Source organism: Echiichthys vipera, assembly GCF_963691815.1.
Source record: "Echiichthys vipera genome assembly, chromosome: 17".
NCBI lineage: Eukaryota > Metazoa > Chordata > Actinopteri > Perciformes > Trachinidae > Echiichthys > Echiichthys vipera.
Window position 1 is genome coordinate 24,703,094 of NC_139842.1, and position 17,878 is coordinate 24,720,971.

Genomic DNA, 17,878 nt, shown 5'->3' on the forward strand with positions numbered 1-17,878 from the left:
GTTTATGTGTTGTGTGGATGTTCTTGATCTCTAAAACTTTGACCAGAGGAAGAAAACTCATTGTAAATCAATTCCTTTGCAATTTAGGAGAAATAGGGTGGGATAAACTGCTTTATGAATGGTAAAAATGTCCCAGAAATGTGGTCACCTTATGTAAGATTCCCGACATGATTAGCCGACAGTAAGTGGGTGTCACGACTTCATGTATATGGCCCTTCCTGTATCTGGCCCTTCAAATTAGAAGCCCTCCAGCCTTTTAGGCCAATTGCCAGTCACAGATTTTCACTTAATTTTGACAAGACACGGCTCCAAATGTTTTTTGCTTTTTCCTGCGACCAATGGACTAATGAAATGTTGGTCGCTAATGATTTTTTGGCCCACTATTTGGGGGCTGCCCTACTATTTGTTACTAAACTTTTTGAACATGAAAAGAGATTACTAATGTGGCTGAAAACAGCATTGTTTTTAGGGGTAATTTACACAGAGATGAGTCACCACGGCCATGTCTGCTTCAACAATTGTGTTTTTGAAATGTTTTGTTTGTGTCGCCAAGTCCCTTCAGTCCCAGTCTCAGCAGGCAGCCTCTTTTGTATTTGCAATGATCAGTACAGACCACTGAGAGATTCCCACTCCTCTTTCAAAGCTGTAATTAGCACTGACCGCCTGTCAGTTTGCACTTCATACAAAATTACCCACATTAGGATGACACAAGTCTTCCTGTTGTAGATTTGTGTCAGGGCATTTTCATCTGTGTAATGAAAGATAGAGAGTACACACTAATGTGTGTGTGTGTGTGTGTGTGTGTGTGTGTGTGTGTGTGTGTGTGTGTGTGTGTGTGTGTGTGTGTGTGTGTGTGTGTGTGTGTGTGTGTGTGTGTGTGTGTGTGTGTGTGTGTGTGTGTGTGTGTGTGTGTGTGTGGGCAGGTTTGGTGGATGTGCTGGCAAAGTGTTCTTTGGTAGGAGTTTTTTGGCTTTAAACCTGGATGTGGAAACAGACTGGCTGTACAACAATACCAGGTCACATTCTTCCAGCATCAAACTTGGTTTTTTTTTCTGGAATGTGTAGCAGAGGATACACCAGTTGTTCAATAATGTATCTTGTTATTGTGCTGTGGAGTTTGTCAGAGCGTGTAGTGTATTTCTGCTGTTACACTGAACAACTTTGATGTTTTGTCGTGTTGTTCACTGCAAAACAGAGTGAAGCAGAAGAGCTCCAGAGACTCAGCCACAAACAGATAAACCCATACAGTAAAGCAAACACATGTACATGCACACGTTACACTTCAAAGATATGTATACCAAAAATCTTTCATATACTGTAACTGATTTTTGATCTGCAGCCATATATGTTTAAAGTAATATTTTGATATTTTAGTATCTTTATTTTCTTTCTGAGGGTTAGAAGATAAGGTTGATGTTACTCTATTTATGTATGTTAAATATATAAGTAAAGCCAGCAGCTGGTTAGCTTAACTTAGCATTTAGACTTGAAACAGGAGGAACAGCTAACCTGTACAATGTCAACAAAGTTTTCTTTAAAGGTTGAATATGGAGAATGAGCAGAAAACCGCCATCTAGTGTCTCAAGATCGTAGTCTCAACAACAAAAAATAATTCCAGCAGTCGGGTTTCCAGGTTGGTCAGACCCGGCCCAGTAGCTACAGGAGACCAGAGTCTGTTTGAGCCTGTTTGAACCCGTCCCCTCCAGCAAATCACACCATAAAAACAAGTATTACAGAGGAGTTTGACTGACAGTTATCATTACCCATTAGCCGTTAGCGTTAGCCATTCCAGCTAAGTAAAGATAAAAGTGATAGTGATCAAGGAGAAGCGTAGCCATTTGGGCGTGTGTTTTAATGGCGTTTCTCTCCTTTCTCTCAGTCCATGGAGTGAATGCTCGGCCTATATTGACTTGTTTTTGCCCGTCTCGCTCACTCAGCTGCTGGGACAAATAAGCAGCTGCAGGATTGGCAAACTCCATTTCACCCAGTGCCAGCCTACAGTAGCTGCACCCAACAACAGACAACCCTGGCAACCAGCAACGCCCAACGCTATTGGCTGCTACCATGGCAACGGAACGGGACAGAAAGTCATTGTCAAACCCGTTGAAAACTTTAAAAAATATTAATTCATTAATTCATTCATTTTTTTATGCAAGAGCACCACTCTCATTCTGGGTGTATTTTGTTTTTTTCAAACTAGTTTTTAAAAAAGATTTTACATATTTTACCTCTGAGCACCTCTAAGGCTCACCAATTTAAACCACAACATGTTACTCAGGGTTCCCACCCTAAAAATGCTGTCCTGTATTTTCAAGAAAAACTCCTTGAAATGTCCTAGAAAATGATTTCTTAAAAAGAGTGGGGACCCTGGTTGCTTCTTTACTTCAGGTTTCGGTTCAGTTAAAATGTCTCAACTGCCACAAATCCACCAAAAAATGGAAGTAAATCAAGTTATGTCACAGCTGCTCCAAAAAAGAGAGGAGATGCTGATGCACTGACAGACAACTCAAATCACCATCGGTTCAGGGAGAGTCAACATTACACTTGAAAACACTACAGTCAAACCACCGCCAACCGTTCAGTGGCATCTTTTTAAATGTCCGTCTTGGGGAACAGTTGTATATAAATATATACATCAGGACCGCTGTCAATACCCGTGCTCGAGCTCGTACATGTGCATCCGTGCTTCACTTAAGTCCACCTCTCTCAACCAGGCTCCGGCCGGCAAACATGCAGTGCCTGGGTACAGAACAGTTGTACTCACACTGGTCAAAGAAACTAGACTTTAGCAGTGAAGCGTTCTTGGGCACACAGTGGACGGTGTGAGTGCGCCCTTAGAGCTCTGAGATGGTGACAAACTAGCCTGGATTCTGCTGGTGTTTCCTTTGCTCTGGCAGGAACGTCTGGCCCCTCTCTTATACAGACAGATTTCCAGCAGTTTTAGATCAGGGCCAATTACAACTGTTCGTCTCATCTGGGGCGGATTTAAGATGATGACTGACTGACTTTAGGTTTGGCTGAGATTGAAGAGAGATAGGTCAGGACCCCGTAAGTCACTACAAATAGTAATATTTGTCTCATTTGACGAAAATTTGACGGCCTCCATTTCAACGCTCGAAGCTCCCTCGAGGTAAATGCAAATCTACAAGAGCTGCTGGCTAAAGTCAGCGAACTGGAGTGCAGGAGCCGTCGCCAGAACATCAGAGTGGTCGGACTGCCTGAAGCAGTGGAGGGGCTGCTGCCAACAGCCTTCTTCGCAGAGCTGCTCATGGGGGTATTTGGCGAGGGATTCCTGGAATCGACGGCGGAATGTGCCTCACCACACACTAGCCAAGAAGCCATCATCAGGCTGCAAAGATACCAAGTGAAAGAGAAATTCAAATGCAAGGCCGGCACCAGTAAAGGGAAACTGCAGTACAGAGGCTCCCCTATCGCCATATATGTAGAGGACTACACACCAGAGGTGGTGGTGGAGCACCAGAAATACCGAGAGGTGATGTCCGAGCTTTACAACCTGAGCTTCAGACCCGTGCTGCTGTTCCCTGCAAGGCCGATCATCACGATGAAGAATGGAGGGAGGAAAAGGCTCTCTTCGGTCACTGAAGCTTATGCCTTTATTACATCCACCCGCACAGAGGGGCCCTGATGACCGCGGAGAGCTGTTTATTTTCCCGTAGACGAGCCGCTGCCATGTTGTCTTGATAACCGTGAGTTTGTGTGTTGCTGACTGTATAGCTGTGCTTTAACAGCCCCAGACTGACCAGAGTTTAACTTTAGACCGCTGCGTTAATAGTTACAGTCCTGACGGGCTCCTGATATTCTGTCTGTAAAGAGTTTTGAACAGAAATCGCTAAATGGACACTTTAACGCACCGTGGACATGTTGACTTGAGACCCAGTGTTTTCTGCTGTTTTTTTAATTCCTGTCTGTTCTTTTCATCTTTCTTTCTGTGCCTGCTTACACTAATATGTGAATTCAGATTGTCTTTAATCGGCCTTTGTGCCAGGTACTGGAAGCTCGTCCACATGTGGATTTCAGTTCATTATTATATATTTTCTTCTCAGCCTTAGGGTTATCTGAAGTATGTTAATTTCTGTGACTTGTTGGGTCGAAGGGTGCTACTGCAGCCTGGTACTTATCGGAGGCGACCTGCACCAGTGCAACATATGCATTCTGGTCTATTTTTTAGCTCTAAAGCAGACACACTGTACAACAGTTATATTTTTTCTTGTGTACCTGTCTGCAGAACTCAGTGAAAAAAAAAAAATGAAAAAAGAAGATGACCAAATGAGGAGCCTCATAGTTACTAAAGTAACTGGTGTTGTCCGTCCAGCGCAACCAAAAGGCTTTCAGAAACACATTTTAGTGTACTGCTTTAAAACGGTCCACCAAAAACACTGCCTCAACTTTCATGTGTCGCTCAGCACCATGTCATCCAGCATTTTGTCCCACACCGTTGATAACGCTTCTTGGAAATCAAAAATGAACTGAGAGATTTCCGACTAATATGCATTTGCCAATTAGTGCAGCAGCGTGAGTAAAGCTAAGTCAAGAAAAGAGGACATGAGGAGGATGAAAATGGAGCAGAGGAGGAGGTGGTGGTAAAGTCTTCGGGCCACCACCCCGAGCTTTGCACCTGTTCCCCAGCAACCCTCCTCTCTATTTTTTTTACCTGTAACACATTCACACTCCACCCTCCAACATTTCTGTCTGCCTTCCCCTCCTCTCTCTCTGCATTCCTTCCATCTTTTGTCTCTGATTTTCTCATTTTTTCTCATCTCCTCCTTCATCCCTCTACCCTCCTTCCTCCTCCTCCCCCAGGACTCCTGTCATGTTGGCCAGGTGCAGTGTAGCGTGAGTCAATGGCAGGCCTCTTAATGGACAGCATGTGTCTGACGGTGGACCCATGTGCCTTGCCGTCCTTCTGCTCTAAATCCTCCATCCGTAAAACACAAAACTGCTCTTTCAGGCAACATGGTTTTAATGGCATCCAGGGACATGACTGGACCTCCAGAGGAAGGTATAGAGAGAGAACAACAGAGAAGTGCAGACAGACATGGAGACCCTTGTTAGAGCTTTGTAACATATTCTGTGGAGATCTATCTTGGAAAGGTGCAAAATGTAACATTTAAGTATGAATAATATCTTATTTTCTATCTTAACTTAAACTTTCATTAGCTCTCTATACAGAACTGCGATGGAATAGGATCATTGTGGGGACATTTGGCAGCTGCAGTGCTGAATTTTGGGGCACCGGTTTAAACTTTGTGATAGGTTTATTGATTTACAGCACCAAACAGGAAGAGGGCAGTGTACCTCCAGCATAAACTAAGCTAAATGTCTGTGTTGATGAATGGAAAAATCCACTTCAAATGTTTATTCTCTTCAGCAAAGCAAAACAGAGAACACTGATCGAAGGCAAGATGTGAAGCAAAATATTTTTTTGCAAGAAAAAGCAGATGAGTGTCGGGATAATATAGTTTTTCATTTTGAGTCAATAACTTCAACATTCACACCAGGGTGAGACCAAGTCTCTCTATTTTGATGCATCATAATCAATATGATCAGTACTTATTTGTAGTGTGCATTAAAGGGACATTTCACATGAAAAATGGAAGATGTCGTCGCTCAAATTTGGAGAAAATAACCGCTGTGATGTCATCACGAGTTGTGCTTCCAACGGTCAAGCAAGGTCTAGGGAACATGCACTGTGTGAATTAATTTATTAATTCATTTCGATTAATTTTTGATTAGTTTTATGTTCTTTGGTGAATTTTATGTCCATCTTTAAAAATGGTCGTTCAATTTTGATTCATTTTTCGAACGACCATTTTTAAAGACGGACATTAAATTCACCAAAGAACATAAAACGAATCAAAACTTAACTTAGGAGCCGGGATCGATCCACTGATTTCCCAGTTAGTGGATGGCCCTCTCTCCCTCCTGGCGCACACCTTTGTGGCTGTGTGAACTGTCTGAAACTGCTGATGAAGACAGGACCGCTGTGCTGTGCTGTGTTAATGATGTCCTCTAAATACAATGATAGCTGCAGTGGTGACAATAAAAGAAATTGCTGGCAGTTTGACCCTGCCAACCCTCACAGCAGAAAGTCATAAGGGCTTCAGGCTACTGTGTGCTGTGCTGGCAAGATTTTTAACATACATTTTGGTCCTTACATCTAACTATAAGGCAAGGACTCTCTGCCTGTGTCTGTCTCTGTGTTTCTGCGGCGCCTGCTCCAAACAGTCACTGCACTAGTAACAGTGAATTTGTTTTGGAATATTTGAATCCAAAAAATACAGTAGTCACCTCACCACAACCTCACACCCCCTGAGCATGTCCAAAGCTTTTTTTAATGTCTTTTACGTCAACTCAACTCAGAAATTAGCCGTTTTTCCACTACCACGCCACTGTGAGCGAGGGTTATCGTAGAGGCAGACGGTGTTGCTGGCCCCGGGCCACCAGCCCGGAGAACAAAGAACATTTGCCTTTCTATTATCGAGCCAACAGACCTGCAGTATTTCTTTAAAACCCGCCCGTAACAATGGCGCCCTATGTGAACGTCACCCAGTCATCCCACGCGCAAAGTTAATGGACTCAGACTGTAAGCCACAATAGAATACAGGTAACGCCATTCAGCAATCCACAACACAGGTAGAGTTAGGCTAACGTTAAGATGCTCAGAAGAATTTTATTAGTATTTTATTGAACCTTTATTCAACCATGAAAAAGATTAAACCATTAAAAGACAGGCAGCAGTATAGTCTTACATACACACAAACAAGGTGGACACAAACGTTATGAACCCTAAAACAGCAAACATTTCTAGGTTAGCTGCAATAATAAAAGCCTCAGGCAAAACATCTACAGCCAGAAGTCTCTGCCTCCAGGTCATTCAATTTCCCCTTAAAAGTGTTCAATGAGACCAACTAATTTCGTTTTAAAGTTTTTGGTAGACTGTGCCAGGCTAAAGGAGCAGCAAACCTAAATGCTTTCTTTCCCAGTTCAGTTCTGACTTTTGGGACAGACAGCAAGAAAAGCTCCCGAGACCAAAGATTGTAAGTCCCAACATTGTTTCAGTTAAAGTAGAACAAAAGGTAAGAAGGAAGTAAAGCTAAGATAGCCTTTCAAACGAGAAGATGCATGTGTTTCAGTCTACTTGTTGATAAGGAGGACCACCCAACCCGTTCATACAGTGTACAGTGATGAGCCAGTGCTTTAAAACCAGTGATGAACTTCAGAGCTCCATGATACACAGTGTCAAGAGCATATAAGCTTTGTCAAACTGTTTCTGTTTAGCTGGCAAAATAGATGAACACCAAAACACTCCAGACAATATGAGTGGTCACCGGGGGCCCTTTCCCCAAAATTCCCCCTGGGTTTCCCACTTGCCTGCAGGCAATGGTTTGCCTCTCCTGACAGCAGTCAGCATCCACTCCCTGTGGAATCCAATATGTAGATTTAAAATGGAATCATACAGAGCTGAGGAGGCACCTCAACCTCTCTACAAGAGGTACACAGTACACATCGAACACTCACCTAGGTAATACACACTATATAGGAACTATATTGAGTTACACATTCTTCATCATATACAGTATTAATACAGCTCATCAAGTATGGCTGACCTTGTCAAGCTGTCCATCACTGTTTGTGAAGGAAAAGATTGATGATTCGGATTTGTGCAAGGATAGCGTGTTTTCTATCCAGGTTAAGGGAGGGAGGGAGAGTGGTTATATTTTAAGAGCTGCACTGAGCTCACTGTTGCAGGTCCTTCACTTGCCGTCGGCTGTTGCTGTTCCCTGGACTCGTTACTACAGTGTTTCCAAATTCCTCTCCATCTCTCTGTGCTATGTTTTCAGTCGTCTTGATGCCACTGCTGTTGTAAACCCTTGCTCCCTCTTGGCGTCACAGTCACTTCGGCTGGGAACAGTTGAAATGCAGAGGTACAGATATGAAATATTCAGCAAAGTTAAAACACTTGTGCATGTAGGCAGGGGTAGTAGTGCAGGAAGTGTTAGAGGGATGAGTGAGAAATGAAGAATGACCGAAACAAGGGGAGATTGGGAGGTCAAATTATAATGGAGGAACAGGAGAAGGAGGAGAGGCTTTGAGAGCATGGAGAGGTTGAAAGGGAGACACACAGTGACATTTCTATCAGCATACATGTAGATATTAGCTAAAACTGGACTGTCGTGTGGGAACAGGGCAGAATATCATCCTGTAGTGCTGTTGGGAATGTGATGGTGCACTGAGGGTGAGTCCCCACTGAATACTGTGCCCTTTCATGTTGTCAGTTATGTTGTTTAAAGACTGTCACATGACGCTCACATATCATACTTTATTTAATATACACCAGCTGTTTGGGAGGTGATTGGTTGTTAATAAAAGTATCATCTGACTTGGATCAACAACATAATCCAGTGCAAGACTGATGCCAAGCATGTGTTGTTAATCTTTATATACTGTACTGCACAAATGACCATTTGCTGTTGCTATGTTCTTCCATTTAATATTCCCATTCCTTTGCAGCCCATATGCAGTTTACAGTGATAACTATCAGATTTTATCAACTGCAGCTAGAAAGCTAATTAGTGATGCTCTTACTACAGCCCCAAGCACACTGCTCCAACATGTGCAGGCATCTAAAACTTGACAAGCTACGATTGGACATCCACTGTTTCTGTTGCTAAAACTGTGGACTTCCGGCTTTACAGGTGTCAGCTCTATGTTTGGAGCTCTGACTGATGTTAAAAACATGGCCCATTATGACAATAACTGGGGTTGGGGGGGGGGGGGGGGGGGTCTGAAGGGCTTCTCTAATTTTGCTCACTGTGTTTTTCACAAAATAAAGGTTTATGTAGAGGTGCCTTGGTTAAAACATTTGGTATTCAATAAATATATAGTCCATATGATATAACCACATACTCTTTGTTTCATGTTCAATTAGTGACTACATTTATTACAAGCTGTGACAGAGACACTGGTATTGTTTTCACCAGGGAGGCCACCCTGCCATCTGTCTCATTAACCTGGGTTAGCAGCATACTCAATGAGTATGAGTGTGTGTGTGTGTCGCAAGATGGTCTCTAGTTTAAACTCTCTATTTGGACATGGCAACATACCTCCTAAAGAATTCCCTGACAGAGACACAAAACAGCCCAGCAGGTCTCAGAGGTATGAGGAGGACGCTCTTAGTGAGGAACTTTTATAATATTAAGAAGTCCTCCTAGTGGGAATATCAAATGTTTTGGAAATAGGGGCGCTGATCTGCCTTCATGTAGGTCTAGACCCATTTTCAACACCCACTCCCCAAGTAAATGCATATTTATCTAGCGAGAGTGTAGTAATCATGACAATGAAATTTGTGGGGGCTTTAAAAAGCATCATATTTCTGCACATTTGATATGCAGCACCTTATTTAATAAGTGATTATACCATGTCATAGAAGTTTAACCAAAGTGGAATCAAAAGTGTAATTCTTCTCTCACCAATATAGATGACTTAAATTTATGTAAGTTGTACGGTTAAAATATTTAAGTACTGTAGGTACCACAGTAAGTACGTAGTGTTTTATAGATGAGTCGTGGAGAGCAGATAAGCCAGTTTCATACTGTACTTCCTCAGAAATCAGTCAATCCACTCATTTCCTGCAGGATTTGTTCCATGTATTCACAGCATAAAGGAACTGAAGCTTGCTTTAAATATCTGAGATCATTCAATCTGTTTTGTGTCAGTGTGTAATACAGCAGACTGTTAATGGCTTGATAATCTGACAGGTATTAGGTATATTTTCAAAGCGCTGATGTAAAGGCGGGCTCAGAGGGAGATGATGACATCTTTTAGAAGGTTGAGGACAGTCTTCACACACTCTTGGTGCTTGTAACAGGCAAGCCTCGTGTTAGTGTGACAGATCCAAATTTGAGCGTTCTTAACGTGACCTTTCATCTTGACAAGCGGCAGCCCTCTTTTAATATTGATCTACCTTCCCATCTCCATGCTTAAATAGGTCAGAGTAGGATGGGTTTTTTGCTCTCAAGCCTGTCCCCTTTACTATTAATAGCAGCTCCTTTTCAATGAGAGGTCAAGAGATTAAAAAGGAAAGGAAGGAATACAGGTCTCTGGGGAGAGTGGGGAGAAGACTGTGAAGGAGTCTTAAAGGGAGGGCAGGGAAATGTAAGGAACTTTTCAGGGAATGAAAGAGCTGCTGCCACCCACATAACAGGTTCAGCAAAACAGCTCTCTAACAGCTGGCTAATCTGTACGATCAGCCCCATATCACTTTGAGATAGACAGAGATATTCACATGTACTCATGTTAGGTATGGTGAGAGTAACTCACCAGCCTTTTCCGTCATTTTATGCTTGAGGTCATGCTCCTTTTTATAATCTCCCAGCACATCGTGACCTAAAATGGGGCAATGAGAAAAAGCCAGAATCACAAAAGAGAATTCACCAAGAAAGCAATGTTTCTGTCAGCTGGACGTGCAGTTTGCAGGTTACAGTTCAATAATATGAACCGGATCTGACCTGCAGCATTTGCAGGAGCTCAAGGCAATTTTTCTTGCCCTTTTCATGCTTCTCAGAGAAAATTAAGGAGGCATGTTAACAGCTGAACTATAAAATGAGAATGCTGCTGATTTACGATTCAGAAATAATCTCTGTCCATACTAACACACCTGAAATCTTGTATAACGTAACAATTAACGTACCCTGGGCATGTGCGTACTGGCATAAACAGGAAGCAGATTGTCTAATGTCACGCTCTGGTTAAAATCATGGATGTATACATTGAAAATACATAAACGTCAGAGTAGAGAACCAACCCCGTCCAACCCCGCCCACTCTCCATCCCTGCTGCTCCTTCCTTTGAACACCTGCCATTTAAACTATCCGGCCCTACGCCTCTCCTCATTTCTATCATCTACCGTCCCCCCAAACCCAACTCATCATTCCTATCAGATCTCTCATAATTCATCACTACATTGTCTTCAACTTTGCCATTTATTTTACTCCTTGGTGATTTCAACCTTGACATCGACTCCCGGACTGTAAAATAGCTATGGACTTTCTGGACCTACTTACCTGCTTTAGCTTCACCCAACATCAACTTTCCCACATACAACCGTGGACACATCTTAGACCTGGTTTTCTCCACTGGCCTCCACATCCAAAACATGTCCAGCACCAACCTCTTCATCTCCGACCACCGGGCCATCACAATCGTAATTGACATTCCCGTCCCCCAACCCAAACAGGACCGCACAATAACTGACACCTCGGCATCATCATGGGACCCACACTCTCCTTCAGGTCACACATCAACCGTGTCACTCAAACTTCTTGCTTCCACCCATGCAACATTGCACGCCTTCGCCCCACTCTCTCTTCCTCAGCCGCCGAAACACTCATCCACGCCATCATCACCTCCAGACTAGACTACTGCAATAGCATCATTTATGGCCTCCTCTCCACTGCACTTCAAAAACTGCAATATGTACAAAACTCGACCGCCTGACTGCTAACTCACTCCCCCTCCAGAGCACACATCACTTCCATCCTCCGTCAACTTCACTGGCTTCCCATAAAACAACGTATAGACTTCAAGATCCTCCTCATCACCTACAGAGCCCTGAACAACGTAAACATAAATGTGTTTTGATTGTATCTTTCTTTGACAATAGATAACAGTATACTGTAATTAGAACAGTAGTTTCACCTTCATGGTGCTGTGTCAGACTGTGTCGGATAGAATGTCTTTAATGAGCATTGCAGTGGATGCAATTTTCAGCAGGATGAGTGTAGTACTGTTGATGATATTTGCTGTAGGTTATTAGTGTGTACTGCGCAAGCCCCCGACACACCGACTTCCTGGTTGATCCAATAAGGAAGTATCAAAAACTGCAGCTCGCAGAGTGGCCACTAGTGGTAACCTGACTATCGCCAGATGACTTTCGTTCCGCCTTGACTCCGCCTAGCTCCACTAAACCATCAGGGATCGCGCCATGGGAAAGTGATTTCAGGTAGTCGAGCCAATCAGGACCGTCAGGGCGGGGTTTTATAGATATGACGTAGCGGAGAAAGGACTGTTGTGATTCAGACAACAATGGCAGCTCACATCGATGAAGCAGGCATCGACATCAATGCTGCTATTTCATCTGTGTTGTCCAATCTAGAAAATATTTATTTTTTAAAAGAACATCAGAGAACGGCTCTGAAGGCTTTTGTTGGTGGAAACCATGTTTTCTCCCTTCTCCCGACCGGGTTTGGATTTTCCCTGCATTGCTCTCATTAGCGTCACAGGTTGGTTTCGATGTGAGTGGTCGAAGTAGCACGTCAATAAAGATGACGGACAAGTGGTTTATCCAATCATTTGCAAGGATCGTTGAAAAGGCCCAGCCTCCTGAAGTCACTTTCCTATGGATAGATCCCAGATGAATGAGGGAAGCAAGGAGGAACCAAATTCATCTGGAGAGAGTCAGGTTACACTAGGAGCAGTTTCATAATAGAGCAGTTTCTCATTGACCCCCATGTTAAACAGGCCGTATTCACAGCATCATTAAACTTGTTTAAGGCCTGGTACAAAAAACATTCTAGTCTGTATGTTTAGGTCATATCTCCTTGACAACACTGAGGGTGAATTCTTTTGTACCAGGGTAGTTTTTTTTTATTGGAGGTTAAAGTTGATGAATAATTAGGACTGTGGCCTCCTGAGTGACAGCTAGCCTCTGGCCCTCACTTCTCGGAGGTAAACATCAGCCAGGTGGACGTATCTCCCTCCCCCCAACGACACATACATGCCTTTTTTTGGTAAGAGGAAATGAGACGGAGTCAAAGTCTGACAAGATGGCGACTCCCGTAGGCGAGGACGATTGGATCAAGTTGAATCAATTTTTTATACAGTCTATGGTTGTGCATCTGGTATGTGTAGACTGGTTTGTGGTCTATGACCACGATAATAACGCATGGAGTGACTCCTTTCAGATTCAGGCTTCAGCTCACTTCATCTTCACACACCTCAGCCTGTAAAGTGCATGATTTATGACACCACGATAGAAACGATAGAACAACATATATAGTCCTGGAACTGTTATTAAAAGAAATAGTATAATATATATATATATATATATATATAAGGAGGTAACAACGATTGAAAACACAGATTGGGTGTCATTGAGTCGTTGTAGCACCCACACAAGAAGGATGAAGTCACAAAAGGTCTGTTAGCCTACCCAACTGATAAGACTGACTGATGAGGGTCAGTCTGCCTCGTCGTTTCCAAATGTCTCTGTTTCTGCCCGTCCAGACCAAAACATGACCCCAGAGTTTTCAAACTAAAACCGGCTCCGCAGCGCTTCCATCTCTGTTTTAGAGGCTCAGAAACACCAGAGTAGTGTGGACACCAGGGGTAAATTACGTAAAAGACGCGTTTTTAAATGAAAACGTAGAAGCGTGGATGTAACCTAAGTTGTGAATTACTGGTGTTCCTTCGGTTTAGCAGTCCCAGGCATGAGTCAGTGCAATATGCTGCTGGGAAAATGCACTATGGTATTAAACAGAAAAACAAAGGAAAGCTTCATGAGTCACACGTCAAACACCCCCTTTCGCCATAAGCAAACCCACCAACAAGCTCCCATCACCTTCAGCACGCACATGCACACAAAACACACACAAACAGAATCACCTGCAATAATGATAACTGTTCAATGTTTGGTCAGAAAGTGTAATATTGACACCACCCTTACAAAAAGACTGGTCCCTGTGGATGTGCTAAAAATACAGAATATTATAAACCTGATTCCTCAGTTATTTCACCATGACAACCACAGATAGCAAAACACATCTTCCTCAAGGGAGGCCCGGCTGAGGTTCAACAGCTCATAGAAAACACCCATTGTTTATAAATAATAAATGTGATATGTACTGTATAGATTTCTGTGGTTGTTTGCTTAGATTTGTACATACAAACAGTGCATGTACTGTGTGTATTATTGCAGGCCATGTGCCAGTGTTTGTGCCACTGGTGTGGGTGGAGCCATGCCTCCGGTCAGAGGGATGTGACTTTGAGCTGCACATCCCTGAGGGCCTCAGGCTGCTACACTCAGCCTCTTCTCTGTCCTCAAATGCAGCAACATTTCCTCCAGTCATTCAACAGGACACAGGACGACAACATTAATTGATACTTCAGCACTAAAGCTGCTCTAATAAAGTCGTTACATCCATTAACAACTGACTAAATATACATGTAATGCGCAGTGATGATTTTTTATCAGTTCCTGTCTGTATTTTGAATTCTTTCAGCTCATTGTTTGGGTTTTTACAGCCCACAAATTTACTGTATTTGGTTAAGTCTTTGTTTATCTTTTGTCTTATGTTTTCATCAACCTCATTACCAGCAGCAGGCAGCTGTATTCAGTGAAAAGATCTAAAGGCAGGGACAACCCAAGCCATTGGTTGAAGTCAGGGTGACAGTGGGGTACCGCAGCCCCAGTTTTTGCAGTGTGTCCCGCACCATTGGCACTAGGGTTGGAAATCGAGAACCGGTTATATTTGGAAAATGCTCCCATCCATCGGAATTGTACCCGTCAACATGTTATCAATTCCTCGGTTTCAGGCGTTTCTGTGTCGTGGTGTACATTATAGTTGAGGGTTATGGTTTTAATTGTTACAGATACAGCTCCAACGGCAGCTCTCCTTTTCAACATGATGCATGGGTTTAGCCAATCAGAAGCAGAGTGAGGCGGGACATGGCTGCACTGCGAGAAGAAATCCAGCAGACAGCTGAAAGCACTGGGGTGCTGGAGGGCAGCGGAGCAAACGGGGCTACTGATAATCAGGGGCCTGGAGCCAGATAAAAAGTCTTCTGTGGAAACAAAAAATGATGCGATGCGTCGTGTGTCTCTTTCTCTCACTTCATCCAGACTAAAGACAACAAGAGCGGCTGCAGCCACACCGTGCCGTCTCACTGGGAGGCCAAGAAATCGAGATAGCACTCCAAACATTAATTTACATAAAAAGAAATAAATAAGGCTCTATTACAGGGAAATACATATTCAAATGATGCCACATAAACAAAATTAAATCACATAATGTGACCACACATTGATGGGCATCACATTACATTAGTTATCATAAGCCTGTTCAAGTCATAATACAGTTAGAATCAAAGTTTTGTATACTTTTACTTCCAATACATAAGTACATTTAATATCAGAAAAACAAAACTTTTGATACTTAAGCACAGTAAATGTCCGATACTTGACGACTTTTTATATAAGTATGTGGTCGGAGTTCCATCCTGGCCTCACCGATTTCAAGTCGCAAGTAAAAAACGCTCAATATTTACAATCCAATATCCTGTTGTGAGCATAGACTGTAAAGATGGATATCGTACCTCCACTTCCTCCTTCTGGACAAGTGAAGCCAAAATATCCCCGATACATGCGCCTCCATGTTGTCATTTGCAACCAGAGTTTGCGCAATAATGGTCAGGTGGTAGAGTTACATCATCCAAGTGGTGACCATACAACCTGTCAACCAATTGTGATTTCATCCCATTTAAAGACTTACCTACTGGCCCCTGTACCAGCTCCTCTCATAGTAAAGTCCATTCAAGTGGATTACCAAAGTCAATCCAAAAGGAAGGAGCCCATTGGTGCTTTGTTTTCTGTGTAGGGCCTCTTCTCATGCTGCTGCAGAGGTTTGCTGTTATTTTGAGCAGTATTAGTGGTTAAAAAAGACGTTTGAATGCCCTCACCGTGCTGCCCCGAGCTAATCAGTGTTAGCCGCATGAGGCTGTTAGCAACTCTACCAGATTTTTTTGTTAATTGTTGTTACACGAAAAAATATTGTCTCGATGGCTTATTTGATGAGTGTATTTGCCAAAAAAGACCCTGGGATGATTTTAAACCGGAATTTCATTTTAATGTGTCATTACATGTGGATACGTGGGGTCTCTCAGATGTTAAACATCTGTTAAGAGGTAAAAATATTTTAGTCTGAGCCAGGCATTAGTCAAAGTATTACAGGAATTAAACTTTGTAGAGACATCAGCTGATGGTGAGACCACTCACTCTGCTCTTACCACGCACATTCATGTATTTCACACACATACACACACACAGTATCTACAAATACACCCACAGCTCAACTGTAGAAGACTTCATGAGTGCTGGCAGCATAAAGGCTGCTCCCCCTTTCTCTCCCTCCCACCTCCCTTTCTCTCTCTCTCTCTCTCTCTGTTCCTCCCTCGCTCCCTATGTAATTCTTTGTTTTTACTGCTTGTGATGCCGCGGAAACCTCTTTTATTCTGTTATTTTGTTGAGAGAGAAGCCTCCTTATGCAGATTTCCTTTTCTCTTTCTTGTCTTATCTTGTTATCACCCCCTCCCCCTTTCTCTCTCTCTCTCTCTCTCTCTCTCTCTCTCTTGAATCCAAATACTGAACCTCTCTCGCTCTGTCTCTCTTGGTCCGTATTTCTTATGCATCTCCCTGTGGTTGAGGGGAACAGGGACTTGACTTTTCCCTCTTCCTCTCCGCCTCCTCATCCTCTTCCACGTCCTCCGCTTCACCCTCCTCTTCTTCACCTCTCATCTTCTCACATCCTAACGGAGGGATAATGTTCTATTTCCAGCTGGTGATCATGGCTGGGACAGTGCTGCTGGCTTACTACTTTGAGTACACGGACACCTTCCCTGTGCACATCCAGGGCTTCTTCTGCTACGACAAGACCTTCTCCAAGCCCTACCCCGGTCCGGACGACACCAGCAAGATCCCCCCCGTGCTCATCTACTCTCTCGTCACAGCCATCCCCACTGTCACGGTAAGAGTCGGGTGTATTTCTTAGTGTGGAAGTAAAGGTCGAGAGATAGAGAGAGGTGTGTTTGAGGTGCATGAGAAAAGCGTTTGTAAGTGGGTGGGTGTCTACTGCATGCTGAAAAAGGAGTGGGGAGTTTTAATAGAAAGTAAAGAAGTTGTTAAAGTTGAGGTGTTGTGTTTGAAGTGTTCTCTGCTTTCACATGTTGTAAAACTATATGAGAGTGTTTGCTTTTCTGCTTCGTATGATCTGTGAGCTTTTGCAGTCTTGTGATGAATAATCTCTGGTGTGTGTGCTGCATCAGGAATGAGCAGATTGGCAAGCTGCATGGAGGTAACCCCCTCCAGCCTTGACGAGCAGGTGTTTGTGTGTGTGTGTGTGTGTGTGTGTGTGTGTGTGTGTGTGTGTGTGTGTGTGTGTGTGTGTGTGTGTGTGTGTGTGTGTGTGTGTGTGTGTGTGTGTGTGTGTGTGTGTGTGTGTGTGTGTGTGTGTGTCTGTGTGTGTGTTTGTGCGTGCGTGCGTGCGTGCGTGCGTGCGTGCTTGCGTGCGTGTGTGTGTGTGTGGAGAGAGTGAAAACGGAAACAAGAATGAACCCCGGACCACACAAAGATGTAATAGGAATTGGCCGGCAGGTCATTAGAGAAAAAAAAGAGGCAGAAGCAGAGAAAGAGAGGCAGACCAAACAACAGTCAAAGAGACAAACAATAGAGAAAGCGGAGGCAGAGCGAAAATGGCAGGCAGCAGATGCTGTCTGATAAAAAAAACTACTCCAGATGATAGGTTAGAAAAAGAGACAATGAACCCAAAGAAAGGCAATCGGGAGGGGGGCTTGGAGTGTGTGTGTGTGTGTGTGTGTGTGTGTGTGTGTGTGTGTGCGTGCGTGCGTGCGCGCGTGCGTGTGTGTGTGTGTGTGTGTGTGTCTGTGTCTGTGTCTGTGTGTCTGTGTTAGGCAGTGAGCGTGAAGTGCAGAACACCTGGCCCTGACTCTATGCAGCGACACAAACCTTAACAGCTTACCAACACACACAGAAACATCACAGACAGAACCAGTCTACAGCCACAAT

The 17,878-nt window shown here is 43.5% G+C and overlaps 1 protein-coding gene across 1 annotated transcript in view; it reads left to right on the plus strand.

Annotated features, from left to right (window-relative positions):
* The window catches only part of plppr2a (phospholipid phosphatase related 2a), a gene marked incomplete at its 3' end in the record, with an annotated part of 61,931 nt that overhangs the window by 21,437 nt on the left and 22,616 nt on the right, over positions 1–17,878 (plus strand). The window contains exon 2 of the mRNA XM_083931059.1: positions 16,632–16,820. Coding sequence (XP_083787185.1) covers positions 16,632–16,820 — 189 coding nt within the window. The remainder of the gene's footprint in view (positions 1–16,631; positions 16,821–17,878) is intronic.